The 17,182-nt window shown below is 54.2% G+C and overlaps 4 protein-coding genes across 4 annotated transcripts; 1 reads left to right on the top strand and 3 right to left on the bottom strand.

Annotated features, from left to right (window-relative positions):
* Positions 1–467: 467 nt before the first annotated feature.
* BESB_049960 (SAG-related sequence) lies at positions 468–1,571 on the bottom strand (the record flags this gene model as incomplete). Its single annotated transcript, XM_029363447.1, has 1 exon — positions 468–1,571. The coding sequence occupies one exon, from the start codon at positions 1,569–1,571 to the stop codon at positions 468–470; it is 1,104 nt and encodes a 367-aa protein (XP_029220813.1).
* Positions 1,572–3,355: 1,784 nt separating this feature from the next.
* Positions 3,356–4,405, bottom strand: BESB_049950 (SAG-related sequence; the record flags this gene model as incomplete). Its single annotated transcript, XM_029363446.1, has 1 exon — positions 3,356–4,405. The coding sequence occupies one exon, from the start codon at positions 4,403–4,405 to the stop codon at positions 3,356–3,358; it is 1,050 nt and encodes a 349-aa protein (XP_029220812.1).
* Positions 4,406–6,244: 1,839 nt separating this feature from the next.
* Positions 6,245–8,839, bottom strand: BESB_049940 (SAG-related sequence; the record flags this gene model as incomplete). The annotated part of the gene is made up of 4 exons (XM_029363445.1): positions 6,245–6,767; positions 7,967–8,019; positions 8,292–8,432; positions 8,609–8,839. The coding sequence occupies 4 exons, from the start codon at positions 8,837–8,839 to the stop codon at positions 6,245–6,247; spliced, it is 948 nt and encodes a 315-aa protein (XP_029220811.1).
* A 2,942-nt stretch (positions 8,840–11,781) lies between these two features.
* Positions 11,782–17,090, top strand: BESB_049930 (putative 26S protease regulatory subunit 4; the record flags this gene model as incomplete). The annotated part of the gene is made up of 11 exons (XM_029363444.1): positions 11,782–11,830; positions 12,320–12,436; positions 12,845–12,921; positions 13,254–13,301; positions 13,704–13,889; positions 14,261–14,380; positions 14,569–14,674; positions 15,031–15,220; positions 15,610–15,826; positions 16,537–16,626; positions 16,956–17,090. 11 exons carry the CDS (start codon positions 11,782–11,784, stop codon positions 17,088–17,090), a joined length of 1,335 nt encoding a protein of 444 aa, XP_029220810.1.
* Between the last annotated feature and the right edge of the window lie 92 nt (positions 17,091–17,182).

The following is a 17,182-nucleotide window of genomic DNA, read 5'->3' as shown; positions in this document are numbered from 1 at the left end:
ACCTGAGTCGCAACAGCGCTATGCAAGTGTAGAGACGACCGAGCGCGAATTGCTTTTCAGTCCGCGGATCGTGCGAAGCTGTTGGATGCCAGCGTGTCCTGCGGTGCAGGCTTCCGCCTGCCTTTCCACTTTTCTATGGATGCCATTGATTCGAAGAAGTGCTCCATGCGAAATTTAAAGACGTTGTCAAGTCACGCTAGATTAATAGTACACTACAATTGGGATTTCGCTTGCCTGGAGGCATACGGTCACATGTGCTACCCCGGCTGCCATGTTGTGTCTGAAGTCACGAACGCGAACCAATAGCAACGTGAGACGCATCATAGCAAAAGGTTATGAGGAACCCTGAGACACTACGGAAAGCAAGATGTCCTTTCGAAGTAATGTTTCCTTGCCTCTGGATAGAAGCTCATCGCACACGCCTCAAATCATGGAGTGCCGTCGCACACTGATCTGCGGGAGCTCAGTCACAGCCGCAGGAAATGAGGCGACATAGACAGCACTCCAGAAACCGCCAACAATACAAAGTTGCTCAGTTTGAAAACGAATGACGCAGACGCCGAGCTCGGGGAGCCACCGGTTTCAATTGTCACGTCAACGCTGCACACACTGTCTTGGGGTGGTGCTGGGGCAGGGACCTGGAGCTCCTTCTCCTGCGGCTTCTCCTCCACCACTTTCTGGCACTGAACCATCATCTTCGCTCCGACCTTGGGAAACTTGTCCTCCGGAATCGTGAAAGTGAAGGACTTCTCTTCACCATCAGTCCACCATCCTTCCTCGTAACCCGGGAGAATGTCCTTGTATTTGCCATGGCAATCCTTGACAGCCGCGTTCTCCTCACTCACATCGCAGTACGTTTTTTTGTAGTTCGTCTGCACAATCTCTCCTTTCTCACCGCATACAAGAGTGAAGCTGTTCTGTGAGGGACTCAGCGTGATGGTTTGGTGCTTCTTGTTACTGTCCTTGCCGTAGGAACAGGTCACCTGCTGATCCTTAGTCTCCGTAGCTCTGGCAGCGACCGTCACAGCGACTTTGCATTTCGTTGTGCTGCCTTTGCTGTCGCTGCATCCGACGATGAATTGTCCATCGATATACGGAAGCTTTTCTTTTGGGACGCTGAGGACTTTTGATTGATTATCTACAGAGCTGATGTTGCTTGGTTTCCATTCTACCGAGCCTGAGGTCGAGACCAGGAGTGTGTTAACGTCAATACAGCCAGACTTTTCTTCGTCTTCTGATGCCTTGCACTTGGCGACGTCGACAGCATCCGCCGAACAAACCGTCGACTCCTGCAGTCCGTCAGGCGCATACTTTAGGCTCATGCAGTGGATCTCCAGCTCGTTCGTCTTTTCCGAGATCTTTGCCTCCAGGCTCGGTATGGGGTCGGTTGTTTCTGTTTCGCACGTGCACTTGGTTCTAATATCATTCACGGCACATTTGGACGTCTGCTCCGCGGCACGGACCTCGAGTGCTGAAAGAGCGAACTCCTTGCATATTGTCTCAAAGCTCGCAATAAAAAGCAGTGTTATTGTCAAACACAGTCGAGAGGAACAAAATGGTTTCCGCTGCATTTGCGCTTCAGTGAGGGTTCGGCGGCGCGAGCACCGCACATTAAAAGGGGAAGCCATGGTGTATTCGGAGAGGAACTGGCTGGTCAAGGCTAGACTGCCGCTGGGGAGGCCGTTTCCCTGACACTGATTCAGGGAGCCTTTGACGACGCAGATGGTAGGCCTCGGGAGTTGTGCGGCCGACGGCGACGGCTTCGAAGCGCATGAAAAGGTGCGGCACCCAGCAAGCTGACCAACTCCACCCGACAACGCGATTGGCAAAACGCCCCATGAACAGAACTTGCGAAACAGTTCGGGGTGCACGAAAGGTTTGCTGCAGAGAAGTGGAACACTGAATGAACGGTTTGTGGAATCTTCCGAGCGTGTCGTTCTCAACTTGCTGGCGCCGTGCGGTCCCACCCTTGGCAGCCCGCCCCCCTGCAAGACAACCCCTGGCCAGTCCCCGACACAGGAGCGGATGCGCAAGCCGCCCGACACCCCCCCGTGCTCGTGTCTTGTGGCACGGATCGAGCAAGGAAAGCCACTCCAGGCTGCAACAGGCGGCCAGAACATCATTCACCGGCTCACCTGAGCCTTACCTCGACGCGGTGTGTACTACAGATAGGATCATCCGCAAGATGTGCAATTTGAGTGGAAGGAGTGGCCGTGACACGCCTTCTTAAGCTTTCCAATTCAAGGTGCCTGCCCGACGAGGGACAGAAGGCTGTCCTCGAATCGGGGCTGTGAGAGACGCGCATGTGATTGGAAATGCACTGGCCACGCTTCTCGAGGTCCTTCATGGTTTGGAAGACTTCGCCGACGCTGTTGGCATAGCCATGAGCTTGGCCAGCCTGGAACATGGTCGTACACTTGGAGACTAAAAGTATCGTTAACAGCAGCACGAGGCAACCGCGTGCCGGGCCCTCGGTACGCAAGACGCAGGAGCGAGGACGGTGTTGGCCGAATAGCCGGTTCTCTCTTCTGAGGCAGATCCTATCAACATGTGCCACTTCTGTCCTACCTCCGTAACCCGCGTGTCTGCCTGATCCGCTCGATGGAAAGTACATCGTTGACGGAATTCTGGTAATCAGCCTGATCCGCACCATGTAACCTATTGAATGTATACTTGTCCAGCCATCAGAAACGTGGTACCGCCTCCCCCCCTCTATAGTTCAAAGAATGGCCACATCATGTCTCAAGACAGCAGAAGGCCACAGTGTGATAGCAGAGTGAGGCTTTTTTTGGCCGGTCTCCGTTCTCGAGGGAAACCAAGAATGCATCTTAATCGACCCTTTTAACTGTCGGTCAACCGGTTTGGCGCTTTCCCCCGTCACTTCCAACAGATCAGCATAGAGTTAATGCTGGTACATACAAACCAGCACATGTGCAATCACTCATGCGCCCACACGAAAACCCGCTTGCTCTGAGCCGGCGCATCCGGCGACAGGGTAACGAAGGGAAGTTGTGTTGCATTGTGATTTTCGCAGTCGACAGTTCGCGAAAGCGCGGTATAAGTGTGAAAGTTAGGCACAATGTTAGCAGTTTCATGTGCACCGCGCCCGATTCTCGATAGCCTGCTGGGCACTGCGTGGCAGATGTCCAGAACTAGGCCGTTACACGTGGGGTAAACAACAGGGTCGCAGATAACAAAGCAAAAGCATGGTGTGCATTTGTCGTTGGTGAGGTCTGAGTCACTGCGGGTGTACACCTCCTCGGCAACATATTTGTACAGCAGGTTCAGTGTAAAAGCTGAGTTCGCACTCTCCCAATCCACAGCTGCTTGGAATCGCCGACCAACTGGCGCTCAATCACTGTCGTAGAAAGTCAGACGACACGACCATCAGTCCAGATCCCGCCAGCAACATGATAGTACTCAAACCCAAAATGAACGACGGAGGCGCCAAGCTCGCGGAGCCAGCGCTTTCAATTGTCACGTCCACGCTGCACACACTGGGTTTAAATGTGGCTTCAGCTTGAGGTGTGGCAGGCTCGCGTGTTTTGACCTCCTCCTTCTGACACTGTACCATCATCTTCGCTCTGGCCGTGGGAAACTTGTCCTCCGGAATCGTGAAAGTGAAGGACTTCTCTTTACCATCAGTCCACCATCTTTCCTCGTAACCAGGGAGAATATCCGTGTATTTGCCAGGGCAATCCCTGACAGGCGTGTCCTTCTCACTCACACCGCAGTACGCGCTTTTGTAGCTCTTCTGCACAATCTCTCCTTTCGCGCCACACACCAGTGTGAAGGTATTTTGTGAAGGGCTGAGTGTGATCATCTGATGCTTTTTGTTGCTATCGTGGCCATATGCGCATGTCACTGTTCGGTCCTTCGTCTTCGTTGTTCTTGCTGTGATCGTCACAGCTACTTTGCATTTCGTAGTGGAGTTGTTTTCGCTGCATCCGACGTGGAATTCTTCGTCGACATACGGGATCTTGTCTTTTGGGATGTTAAGGACCTTCGATTTATCTTGGTCGGTGATGCTTGTGCTTGGCTGCCATTCGACGGGGGTTGATGCTGCAACCAAGAGTGCGTTAACGTTGATACAGCCAGGCTTGCTCTCTTTTGCCTTGCATGTGGTGACGTCGTCAGCATCCGCCGAACAGACCTTTGAACCCAGCAGTCCTTCAGGCGCATAATTTAGGCCGCCCTTGCAGTAAATTTCCAACTCGTTTGTCTCTTCCGATATTGTTGCTTTGAGGTCTGGTGCAGTGGTTGGTTGTTTTTCGCACGTGCACTTTGTTCTAGCGCCCTCCACGACACAGTCGGATATCTGCTCGGCGGCAAGAACCCCGAGGACGGGAACAGGCGGATTTTCGTGAATCCTCGCGATGCCCACAAAAAATAGAGCTATGGTCATATATCCTCCAGCGCAAGAAAATGGAGTCCGCTGCTTCTGCGCTCTAAGACGTTGACAGCGCGACCACTGCACGGTAGAGATGGAAGCCATGGTGCATTCAGAGGCAAACTGGACGCGGAACAAGAATACGCAGTCGCCCCCAGATGGCAGCGTCCTCTGGAGTTGTTTTACGACCACTGTATAATGCCGCGCTTTTCACGGTGCTTAGGGCAGGCTCCCTGGGGTGTTGTATTGTCGGCGGTAGCAGTTCTCTCCAGAGAGTAGGAACAATGACTGGACGGTCGGACGGTATTTCCTCGACGTAGCTCTCTCAGCTTAGTGGCGTGGTGCGCTCCCACCCTTGGTAGACCGCCCCCCTAGAAGACAACTCCGACCGGCCGGACAGGCCACGTGCCGCCAGCCCGCTGTGCTCGTCTCTTACGGCAGGCATCGAGCGAGGAAGCGGCCAGGGCTGCAACTGGAGTTCGGGGCGTCTGTCACCGGCTCATCGGAGCCTATCTCGACGCGTCGTGTACCAGAGAGGTCTTCGGCAGGATGCGCAATTTAAATCGACAGGAATGCCATTTTAGGCCTCGCAACTCAACGTGTCGGCCGGACCAGGACTGGCTGCTGCCAGTAGTCGAATGAGGCTTGCGTGCGAACGGAACAGCATTGCACTCACTTCTCTAGATCCCTCTTCATCTGAAGGGCTCCGCTGAAGCTGTCAGCGTAGCCGTGTACTCGTGTGCCAAGAAACGGTCCGGCTTGCGGTCGTTACATTTTGCCGCTCAACGTATCCTCGACACCGTCAACGGAGCAGCGCTCAATACAAAATCGATTAAGACTACGCAGGAAGCGCGCAGTAGTGGATGCTAGGTCTCTTCTTTCTGCCGAGATAGTTCCTATCTACACACTCGACTGCTCTCCTGCCCCCGTAGCCGGCTCGTTCGCCTGAGCCGCTCGGTGGAACGCCTAAAGCTTTGAACCCTTATAAAAAGGATGCTCCGCGGTATGCAGCCTATCAAGTGTCCAACTATCTAGCCAGCAGAGACGTGTAGCCTCCTCCCCTCTTCTGTAGGCCAAAGAATGCCCACGGCATGTCTGGAAACTGCATACTGTCAAGATGAGATACTAGAGTGTGGCTCTGTCTGCACGTCCGGTCCGTCTTTGAGGGAAAGCCAGTACTCATCTTCTCCGACGTTTCCAGATGTCGATCTCCCAGCTTGATACTTTCCCGGTTCCACCTCAGACACATGTAATTACGTGAGGCACCAGCAACGATCTCCAAATATACAGACTACCAGCCGCCGTTTTCACGTATCAGCGCACCACACCGACCTGGCGGATACCTGAGAAGCCTGGAACGTCTAATTCGTCAAGCGGCAGCCTTCTGAAGCCTGTCATGAATGGTATTAATCCCCCAGTGCGCCCGCGTGACATTCAAGAACAGGGTCACGTCGTGCCTCGTTGTTAGTGCGCTACGATCGACGAACGGTTGCGAGGAATCGTATCTCGTACAGCCAGACGCAGCTACCATGTTGTGTGTGAGATCGCGCTGGCGAACCAGCAGAGAACGGGGGCGAATAAAATCAAAAAGTCATGGGGACCATTGCGGAACCGACTGTGTCTTTCCCAAGTAGTGTTGTCTTGCCCCTATAGATAAAAATCGGACCGTGCACTCTGCAAATCACGAAGTGCGTTGTTTTCCTGACGAGAGGGAGCTCAGTCACAGTCCAAGGAAAGCACACGACATAGCTACGCGCATGTCACCGTCTGGTCCTTCGTCACCGCAGCTCTCGCCGCCTCAGTGACTGCTACCCCACATTCTGTCGAACTGTCGGCGCCGCACCCAATCACGAATTATTCGTCCAGATACAGAAAATTTGCTCTCTGGATACTAAGAACCTTTGAGGGTCCTTCTTTCCCTTTAGCTTGACCGTCTGTCCGCTGCAGCGAATTGGGAGCCCCGTAGAGCAGCGTTTCGATATCCAAACAGTGAGGTTGGTCTGGCTTTTCGTCGCACTTGCATTCTTCAAGTTCCCCCGTACCTGCTGGGCACGCAAACGAGTTTTTCAGCCCGCGTGGCTCAAACTTCATTCCAGTGTTGCACTGCATTTCGAACTCATTTGCATCCTCTGAGATAGAGGTTGAGATTAGGTCAACGGGTTCCGCGTCCGATTCACATGTACACCGAGTCCTACCACCAGCCGTCGTACAGCCGCTTTTCTGTTGTGCCGCGAGAGCCAGAAACGCAGGGGACGACTGGTAGTGGGAGGACACAGCCGCAACGACAATCAGCGCCACAGTCAGCAGAATCGTTCGAATCGCCGAAGACGGTTTCCGCTGTATGTTGCGGTGCACAGCTGTGGCGGAGCCGTGGATCCTGTCAGTGCAACACACACCGTAGATAGCCGCCGTGGCTACACGCAAAGGCTCGTTTCACCGGAGAGCCTGATGGTTGCTGTCGCCAGTCAGCTGTACTGTCTCATCGGAAAGCCGACAGCTTGGGGGAGGGCACCAGGGTTCTACTGTATCAGAGCACGAAAAGAAGGCGGAAACCCAAGACACAATGTAAGACACGGGCCGGTGATGCAAATCTCTATGCCCCTGAAAGCACCTCTATGCCGTTGAAAGCCTACTTGAGTAAGAAGTCAAACCGCCGCGTACACGTCTGTGTCATCCGGTTTCGTGGTCTGAGGTTTGTCGGCTCGCAGCCAGGAGGGGGATCACCGCCCGCCTTGCAGAGGCCGCGGCGGAGCGCGGTACTGCGAGAGGCGCAGGATCCAAATGAATGACGCAAAGAGTTCTTGCTTCTTGGGTTACGAACCCATTCAGCTGATTTCTTTATCGATGGGGGTGGCGACCATGACTGGCCTGTATGTGGTCTCGTTTCTGCATGTCGTCGCGGTTTTAAATGGCTAGCTAATGTGTCGAGCAGACGACACATTGGAACGGGATTCGCGCGCTTAGTCAGGCACAGGGTGACCGCGTCCGAGGAAGGGAAGCAGCATTGGCGAGAGTCTCTTTGGCACCTCTGTCACGCTTCAGGGGTTCGCTTCTCAGGCTCCCTTGTGTCGAGTCGCATGTTGCAGAAGAAAAGCTGAGCTGACGATGCCACAGGCACTGTCGTGCATATTCCACGAAGTCAGGAGTAGGATGGAATGATATCCGAGCGCTCTCAGGTGTGCAGCCGCGGCCAACGGATCTAGCGGTGGACATCCACAGCTAGATGTTGTAAAGTGCTTCCCAGTGTGCAAGGTGACAAGGGGAAAATGCGCAGCTTCTGCGAATTCAGGGTAGATCGTGCCTCGCAGCGTTGGCGCCCTGTTTCCTTCGCTGGCCATCTGAGGCCAACCTACAAGAAGTGCTGACGTCAGCCACATACCGGAGGGTATACACGGTGAGTTCGTCTCTCAGCCCGCGGGGGCTGGCTTACACGCGACACAGTACCACGGTCGTGAAAAAGGTGACGGGGCGTATGCCTGGGACATCGAAATACTGCCAAGGGGAGGGCAACAACTGCCCCTCCAGTCCGTGGCTGAGGCGCTCCTCCAGAGGCTGCACCGCGGCTGCCCGTCCTACCAACGCGACAGCCGCTGAATCATAGTTCGATCGGTTTCCATACCAGCCCAGGGCTGAAGAAAACGATCGGAAATTAGTACTGCCCGGTACATCATTTCTACGTTCCACGGTGTTCCAGCGGAACTGCCTGAGGGCGCGGCCAAATTCGGAAGCGGACTTCCCCGAAGACGCCGAACAAGCTCAGGGGTTGCTTTCGGTCGCAGGTCTGACACCTGTGGTACGACATTTGCACTCCTTCTCTATCAGATGACGTCCACAGGAGCCCGCAGACAATGAAGAATAGAACAACACCCCAGACACCAAGGAACGACTCAGTGGAACTGACCGGTCCCGCCCCTTCGATCGTCACATCGACGCTACATACACTCGACTCAAGTGCATCTGATTTGACCTTCTTAGTCGTGTTGCCCTCCACCTTTCTCTGACACTGGAGCATCATCTTCGCGTCGTTTTCCGGGATCTTGTCCTGCGGAATCGTACACGTAAACGACTTTTCATCGGCAGCAGTCCCCCAGCTCTCGTCGTACGCAGGAAGAACACTGCTGTAGTTTTCAACACAGGTGGCCGCGCTTTTGTGTTGCTTGCCAGGCAGAAAGCCTCGGCATAGTCACTCGGCGAAATTTGTCCATGCTCTCCACACACCAGCGTGAAGCTGTTCTGTGAGCGGCTCAGTGTCATCGGCTGGTGCAGCGGGTTGCTGTCCTTGCCGTACGCACACATCACTTTTTGGTTATCTGTCGCGGAGTTCCGCGCCGCCACCCTGACAGTCACTTTGCACTTTGTCTCGCGGGCATCATCGTTCATGCAGCCGACAACAAATTGGCCGTCGATATGAGAAAGATTTCTCTCCAGGATCACCAAGACATTGGACATGGCGTTGTCCTGTTCGCCATCTTGCGACCGCAGTGCGTCGGTTTTCCCGTCGAGAAGAGTTTTTACATCCAGGCACTTCTCGTCAGCGTCGCTTTGGCATTCATAAAGCGCCTCTGTTCCCACTCGGCAGGCGTGAGCCTCGGGCAGTTCCCGCGGAACGGGCTTTAGTTCTTGTTGCAGTATATCTCGAACTCATTTTCCTTTTCTGAGATGGTGGCCAGTGCGTCGGGTGTTGTCGACTCACAGGTACAACTAGTTCTGTTGCCGGTCGTTTTGCAGCTGTTTGTTTCGTGCGCAGTGACGGATCTTAGAGCACAATCAAGTGGACAGTTCGCTTGGAGAAGGGCTGCTAACGCGACCAGCCCCTTTCGAAAAGGAAACACGATCTTCCGCTCCGCATTCAGCTTTGTGCCTCGAGAAGTGGGAGCCACTGGGGCGCGAACGTGGCGGAGGAGCTATAGCGTGGAAGTGCGTTCCACGGCAGCGACGTACCGCCATATTAGTAGCACAAATGGACTCGGCGGGAGCACCAGAGCAATAGGTTTGTTAAAAAGTATCCAACAGACCTCCGAATTTGAAAATGTTCCGGAAGAACCTGATCACAGTGACACCTGAGGATCGCGCGCCGCATCCGGGCTCGCCGGTGAATTCGCTTGCGGGGGGCGGCGAGCCAAAGACCCTCGGGAAGGCGTGTGCTCAGTCCAGCTATCCTTGTCGCATCGCCCTCGGACAAATGTGTGTGCTGTCTGTGTTGGTAGTACGTACTGGAGACAAGAAAAGCAGCAGCTATAGCTAAACTTGGCTTGCGGATCTAGCCAGAGGTTATGCGGCTGCGTTCCTTCCCGGTGGTTTGTCAACACCATGGCTCGTTGCTGCCGTCCAAGGCGAGGCGTGCCTCTCGCCCGTCGGCGATAGAGGTTCGAAACTGGATTACAGCTACGGAAAGGACTCTCAACCACCTGCACGCATCTGAAGAAGATTGACGCACCAGCGATACTCTCAAGTTGTATGTGCCCTGGTGCGGTTGGAATTGTTCAAAGCTCTTTCGACAGGGGCCGGTCCGCTGTCTTCCCGTTTCACTCGCTGCAACGCGCCGACCAGGCAAATCCCGTCCGCGAAGTGCCCATTTTAATCTGAATCGGCGGCACGTACGCCAATCAAGTGATGAGAAAGAGATTCAGGCTAAGCACTCCCTCGGGAAATGGCTTGTTTTCCTGCGATTCCCTCCCTCACGTCCCGTACCTCGTTTTATTGATCAGACTACCCGCCAATGTGCCTACTGCGACAGAGAGCTACGCCGCCTGGCTCACGATATTTTCCAACTGTAAGTGAATATTGAAGCCAACCAGATCACGGTCCCTCTCTCGTAGTGTGCTCGGGGCGCGTCCAAACCTGCTAGCCAGGCAAGGCTGCGTAGTTACCTGCCACGAGCAGATGAATTGTCTGTGCGACGTAAAGAACTCGCAAGTCTTAGACGTGTGTCTCACTGTAGAATCGCCAACCTACCATTATTCCGTTGTCTACCAGGCCCTGTTAAAATCAAACGCCCATTGAAAGTCATCTTTGTTGAACGGCGACGGCCTTTCGGGAAGCTTTTTTGAAGGCAACGCTTAACTCACAGGTGTCCGCAAGCAGCCGTGCACTTGCTTTCAGACCGTCTTCTGGCACAGCATTCAGTGCCTGCTCAGGCCTGGAAATCCGCTCGAGTGCTCATTCACTGCTCATTCGCGTAGGCGAAACGAATTCTGGTCTCCTTTATAGAACCCGTCACACGACCACGTTAGCTGCTGCGTGCCGGTATCTGTTCACCTCTCTCTCTCCAGTCAGTGTGTAGCTATTTATTGACTTTGTTTCTTCAAACAACGGCATCCTGGTTGGGGGAGCCCGACCCACGCATTCTTATAAGTGCTTCTGCCTTCGAGCGGGTTAGGATGCATTCGATCCAGGCACCTCGCTCATCCACGTACTTGGCAGAACGCAATATCTTGCTTTTCACACTCTGCTTCTCTCAGCAGACCTTGTTTTTCCGATATTCGCCTCATTATATCTGTGTTGTAGATCGGGTGTGCTTCATGGAGCCTTGCGTGTACGATCTAGACCGCCGGTACACTGTGTCAAGTAGAAGCATAGAGACTCCGCCAGTGTGCGCGAGAGTGAAGCAGAATCATGCAGCAAAGGTGCACGGTGAGACTAACGGAAAGAGATTCTTTTCAGGTGCGTTGCGAAAGCAAAGGAACGGACAAGAGCGTCCGCGTCTCGCCGCTCTCTCCGCCGCGCGCCTCGTGTCTTGGCGGTGCATGCGCAACCTCCTTTTTTCTGTGTTTGCGTACGAAAAGAAGCTCGTGCTTGGGTTTCCGCTCCGTCTTTCCTCCGGAAATTCGCCTACAAACCGCAGTTTCCCCCTATCTAATCAGGAGAAGAGAAAAGTTCGACGTGTGGCCTCAATCTCGTTGAGGCTTGAAACGAGATTCGCCTACAGGTGCATGTGAGGAGGCGACTCGTCGCGCCTCGTTTCCTCCGCTTGTCTGAGCGCTTTGGCGCAGATATCGTCAGTGCCCGCCTTCCTAACACCTTCGCACAGCACGCTCTCATCTTGTCTTTCCACTCACTTTTCCTCCCCCGTATTTCGTCCGTGGTTCTCTGTAGACAGTTGCGGTGTCTGTACTGATCCTCTGCACTCTTCTGCACGGCAGCGGTCTGCCGTTGGGAGTTCTTCGAGGCGTTTTTTGCCGTTCCTCGTCTCCTCGTGATCCCGAGCGCGCATTTGTTGCTCGCGTCCGCCTTCTTATCGTCCTACCTTTCGTTTGTGATTTTCCTCCGTCGGTGTTCCCTCTGTGCGCGCTTCTGTCCGCCTCGCTTCTCTGCGAGGTGTAGTGACACTTCGAGCGTGTTGGCAGCTGTCGGTTGGTATCTAAATCTTTCTCTTCTTCCCGATCAAAACAATGGGTAACGCCCAGCCTCGCGGGGGAGGCTTCCCTGGAGGGGCCGACGGTAAGAGAGCTGAAAGCTGCGCGTAACAGTGTTCGTACGCTCGCATCGGTTTTGCAAGGCTTTTTGGCTGCACGTGTACCCGCATGTGTTTTCGTACGTCAGTGATGTTTACGCTGGTGCCATAAGTATTTTTCATGTGTGAATACGTGCACGAATACAAGCGGCTCCGTCTTTGCTCGAGTGCAGATTTTCTGTGGCAGCTTGTTTCTCACACTCACTGACGGTTTGGCCGCTCTTCCTGTGGAGAAACGCCGGGCGGACGAGACAGCAGCTCGCTGTCTCTTTGGTAGGAGGGACACCCCAGCGGCTCCTCCGTCGGTCTTCCTGGCTCTCAAGTTCTCAGACAGCAGGTGCAGCCCGCCTCGACGAAGGTTGAGACTTGGAAAAGAAACCGCGTGCTTTTGCGTGGCCGCCTCGCTTTGCTGGACGTCCTCTCCGAGATTCTGCCCTACGGTTTTCAGTTTTTGTTTGTCCTGTTTGCTCGCGCAGAAGACAAGGAAAAGAAAAAGAAGGAGAGAAAGCGCTTGGAGGCTGCGCCTCCTGCGCACGTCGGCAAGAGAAAGAAACGCGGAAAGGGTCCAATCGGTCACAGCAAGCTCCCAACAGGTTCGTTGTCGTGTCTCTCTGTCTTCTTCTTTTCGCCTCTTCCCCTTTTCTTTGTGTCTATGGTACTCATGGGAATCTGTGTCGCGTGCCTGTAGTCTTCCTCGCGGTTGCTGTCGTCTCTGCTTTCCGTGCTTCTCGTGACTTGCAGTTTTTGCCTCTCTCGTTGAGGCCACGTTTCTTCGAGGTTTCAGTCATCTCAGCCTGGTCCGCCCCTTCCCTTTTCCCTCTTCTTGTGGTGCGGATCGTTTTCTTTCCGTGTGCCTCGTCCTTTTATTCTCATCCTCTGGGATGGCTGTTCGTCTTCTTTTGTCTTCACTGGTTTTTTCTTTTCCGCCCTGTTGTGCGGCTACCTCCCCTCTTCTGGCCTCCGTTCGTGCACGACGCATCTCTTTGTTTTGATGTTTTCAGTAACGCCGATCACTAAGTGCCGCCTTCGTCTTCTGCGCCTGGAGCGCATCAAGGACTACCTTCTCCTCGAGGAAGAGGTGCGCATCCCCTGTTGAGAAAACGTTTTTTAGATCTTTCCATAGCCGCGTGCTTAACGTATTGCCTTGCCATATTGTCTCTCAAGGTTTGCCGCCTCTTTCGTCAGCTGACTGAGTCGCGAATCGGTATGCGTCTCCTCTGTCGCGCTGCCGCTTTCTGTGACTCTCCTTCCAGCGTTCTCTTTTAAATAAAAGTCTTTCTCATCACGTGTCTTTCTGTCTTCGTTCTCTCTGTGCGTCCGGCCTGATATAGTTTTAAAATTTTTTTCTTACGAGTAGCAGTCCGGCGGCCTGTTTCATGTCTGTTTCGTCGCGGTTCGCTTCCTCTGCAGTACATCACCAACCAGGAGCAGCGCAAGCCTGCGGAGGAGAAGAATGAAGTGAGAAACTCACGAGGCACCTTTAAATAAATGGAAGCAAAGAGAAAGCCAGACACGAGGGTAAAAGAGGGGACGAGAAAGCGGACAGGTTCAGGCGAGTGAGGGAAAGAGAAAGAGGAGGAATCGCGGCTCCGGCGCGAGGAGGCTACATGCGTGAGCAGTTCTCTCGCTTGAACGTTTAGAGAAGACGGGGAGGGGACTTGCGGGTTTCTTGTGCGCTGTTTGAGTCCGTGCGAGCGCCGCACGCGGCAGGCGCAGACAAGTCTGCTTCTGCCTCTGCTTGTTGCCTGTCTTCTTTCTCGTCCTCACTGTGCAGCGCCTCTTTTTCGCGCTCGCTCCTCCCTCGCCTGCGCTGAGCGTTTTCGTGCGTCTGCGTCGCTTGCGTGCGGATGTGTTTCTCAGGAGGATGTGAGTCGCCTCGACGAGCTACGCGGCACGCCGCTGAGTGTCGGCAGCCTCGAGGAAATGATCGACGAGCAGCATGCAATTGTCTCCTCGTCCATCGGACCGGAGTATTACGTCAACATCCTCTCCTTCGTTGACAAAGACCTGCTCGAGCCCGGCTGCAGTGTCCTACTTCACAACAAGGTGCGTGGAAACCCTCGGTTCCCCGCGCGTACCGTTGCTCTCAAAAGATTACATGTTTTTCAGCTTCGCGAAGCGCGGCGACCGCGAGGTAGCGGGAAATGCAGGCGAAGAAGTCGACTAAAAGGCGAGGAAGATGCTGCAGAAGAGCGCGGGTTCTGCGTGGGGGCGGGGAGGTGCCGTGCAGGACTTTCTTTAGTCTACATACGTGAGAGAGGGAGACTTGCACACGCAGGCGTGGAAGATGAAGAGATGCAGAGGCAGCTGCAAGCTTTTGCAAACGGAGAACGCGGAAATTGCTGGGGTCTCTGCTACCACGGCACATACTGCAGGACGAGCAGGTAGCCAATCTCTTTTGGTTTTTTTTTCTGCAGACGAGCAGCATCGTGGGCATCCTGAACGACGAAGTCGATCCTCTCATCTCTGTCATGAAGGTCGAGAAGGCCCCGCTGGAGACCTACGCAGACATCGGCGGCCTCGAGAAGCAGATTCAGGTGCGCACACAGCCCACAGTGCAGACTAAAAAAGGGGAAAAATGGTTTCAAAAACTGGAAAATTGCCCAGGAAGTGCAGCCGATGTGGCTGGCACATACCGCTGAGAGGGGCATCCAGGCGGGAGATACGGAAGTTGAGCTCCAACAGAAGTGTTAGTGTCTTTGTTGCCCGTCCATTGTCCGTACAGGAAGTGAAGGAAGCCGTTGAATTTCCGCTGACGCATCCTGAGTTCTTCGATGACATCGGTATCAGTCCACCCAAGGGTGTCATTCTGTACGGGCCTCCGGGAACAGGTGAGCGTTGCCTTTTTTTGTTTTCTTTCGCTGTTCTCCGTTTTCTGTTCCTCATTTGAAATCCGCCGTGCCTCTCGGAGTCTTCTTTCTCTCTCCCCGTTTCCCTGTTTCGCGCCGCGTTCTATGTTTTTCCCTCCCCCCTACTTGCCGGCCTCTAAGTCCCGCTTCCAGGTTGTTTCTTTCGGTCAGTGTTGTGCGTTGTTTCCTTTTCGCGCGTCCATTTTTCCCCTCCTCGTAGCTGCTAATCTGTTCGCAACCTTCCTTGGCTCCCGCCGCGAGAAAAAACTAAACTTTATCTTCTCGTCGTGGCTGCCGCGTCTGACGTCTTGCGTGGCGTTTTTCGTTGCGTCCTTCAGGGAAGACGCTTCTGGCGAAGGCCGTCGCGAACGAGACGTCCGCCACGTTCCTGCGCGTTGTCGGCAGTGAGCTGATTCAGAAGTACCTCGGCGACGGCCCCAAGCTCGTCAGAGAGATGTTCAAGCTCGCCCACGAGCATGCGCCCAGCATCGTCTTCATCGACGAAATCGACGCTGTGGGGACGAAGAGGTAGGCGGCGCAGCAAGTTGTCTCTGCGGGAGCGACGCACGTCCGGCAATCACGGAGCCCAGCAGGAGAAGAGGAGCGGAGAGGAGGCGCGCGAGAGGCTGCAGAGGTCGGCGAGGGCCGGTCGAGCACCCCACGAGAAGAAGGCTGCGAGTGCAGCAAGCGCGGGTTTGCGAGAGTCGAGTCCCTCGACTTATTTGCCCTCCTTCTTCGTGCCGCGCGGGGGGCGGTGTCGGCCTGGGGAGCAGAGGAAACTTGGCGCTTTATGTGTTGTTGGTGAACAAACCCCGTCTTCCTCAGTTTCGACCCACGGGCTGCGCAGACCGCACTCACCGGTGCCTTGGTTTGAGTTTTGCGATTTTTTCCGCATTTTCCTCGATTTTTCCTCGCAGATACGACGCGACCAGCGGCGGCGAGAAAGAGATCCAGCGCACGATGCTTGAACTGCTGAATCAGCTGGACGGTTTCGAGAGCAAAGGCGACGTGAAGGTCATCATGGCGACCAACCGCATCGAGAGCCTCGATCCCGCGCTCATTCGCCCCGGCCGCATCGACAGGAAGATTCAGCTGCCGAATCCCGACACGAAGACGAAGCGGAAAATCTTCCAGGTAAAAAGAGAAGAAAGCGGAGAGACAGTGGCTCGCCGCGGGATAGAGCGCTTGCGACGGGGATTCTGTAGAGATCGTGAAAAACTCATCTTCAGACTTGCTCAGCTTGGGCTCGTAGGTAAGCATCCAAAGAACTGTAGGTGCTTTGAGGGAAAATTTTTCGCGCATGGGGCACGAAGAAGGAGGGCAAAGAAGTAGCCTCGCGCGAGAAAATTGCACGTTGACTAGACAAGGAAGGAGGCGGCAGTCGCGAGGTGAAAGGCGCAGCGAATCCTCAAGAAAAGGCTAAGGGGGGTGAAGCAGCGTCAGCGGGCTCAGCGGCAGGCACAGTCGAGAAAGCGCGAGAGAGGGCAGGGAAAGGACAGAAAGAAGAATACATCAATCCGACCGAGGAGCGACGGGCACCGCAGAGGAGTCTCTGTTTTGATATTTCGTCGTACAATGCATAAACATGTATCCAGTTAGAGCGTGAGATAGACAGGTGATAGTTAGATTTGGTAGATAGATATAGATAGATCTATGTAGATAACACATGGGCGTTGAGCAGGAGAGATCTGTAACGCGTTGTGGGTAGCTGCGTTCTCCTTTCTTGCTGCCATGGCCGCTGCGCGCTTTCTTGGCGTTGTCCTCTTTCTCCTGTTTGTGTGTGTTGGTCTTTGTTTCGCTGAATTTCTTTTGTTGGTGGCGCGTTACCCCTGTCGGATTCGCAGATCCACACCGCAAAGATGACAGTGGCTGATGACGTCGACCTGGAAGAATTCGTCATGGCCAAGGACGAGCTTTCTGGCGCAGACATCAAAGTAAGCTTCAGCCATAATTGTTCACCGATGTGATTTTCTTTTATTCGTCGCTTCCAATATGTGTATTTACTCTTGTCGCGCGGAAGGCAGGCGTCAGCGTTCGCGTACAGCAGTGACAGCTCCACGGGAACGTGCACGTATCGGCGAGAATGAGTCTTTCATTACTCGGACTCCGCATACATGCATATATATATATATATATATATATGTTTGTATATGTATATTCATGTGTGTGTTGGCTGGAGGATGTGGGGCTGCATGTGTTGAGGTCTGGAAAGAAAAGGCCGGCTATGTTTCTGGTTCTGTTTCTGCTTCTGGACTTCCTCCAGGCTACGTGCACGGAGGCGGGCCTGCTTGCCCTGCGTGAGAGGCGCATGAAGATCACGCAGGAGGATCTGAGGAAGGCGAAGGAGAAGGCGCTCTACCAGAAGAAGGGCAACATTCCCGAGAGTCTGTACCTGTAGAGAATTTGAGCAAGACGGAAAAACGGCGACGATGCAACTTCGCGCCGTCTCTTTGATGCGATCCTCCAAACAGCGTTGCATGGCTGTGTGCG

Source organism: Besnoitia besnoiti, chromosome III (genome assembly GCF_002563875.1).
Source record: "Besnoitia besnoiti strain Bb-Ger1 chromosome III, whole genome shotgun sequence".
NCBI lineage: Eukaryota > Apicomplexa > Conoidasida > Eucoccidiorida > Sarcocystidae > Besnoitia > Besnoitia besnoiti.
This window is presented reverse-complemented; position numbering and strand designations above follow the sequence as displayed.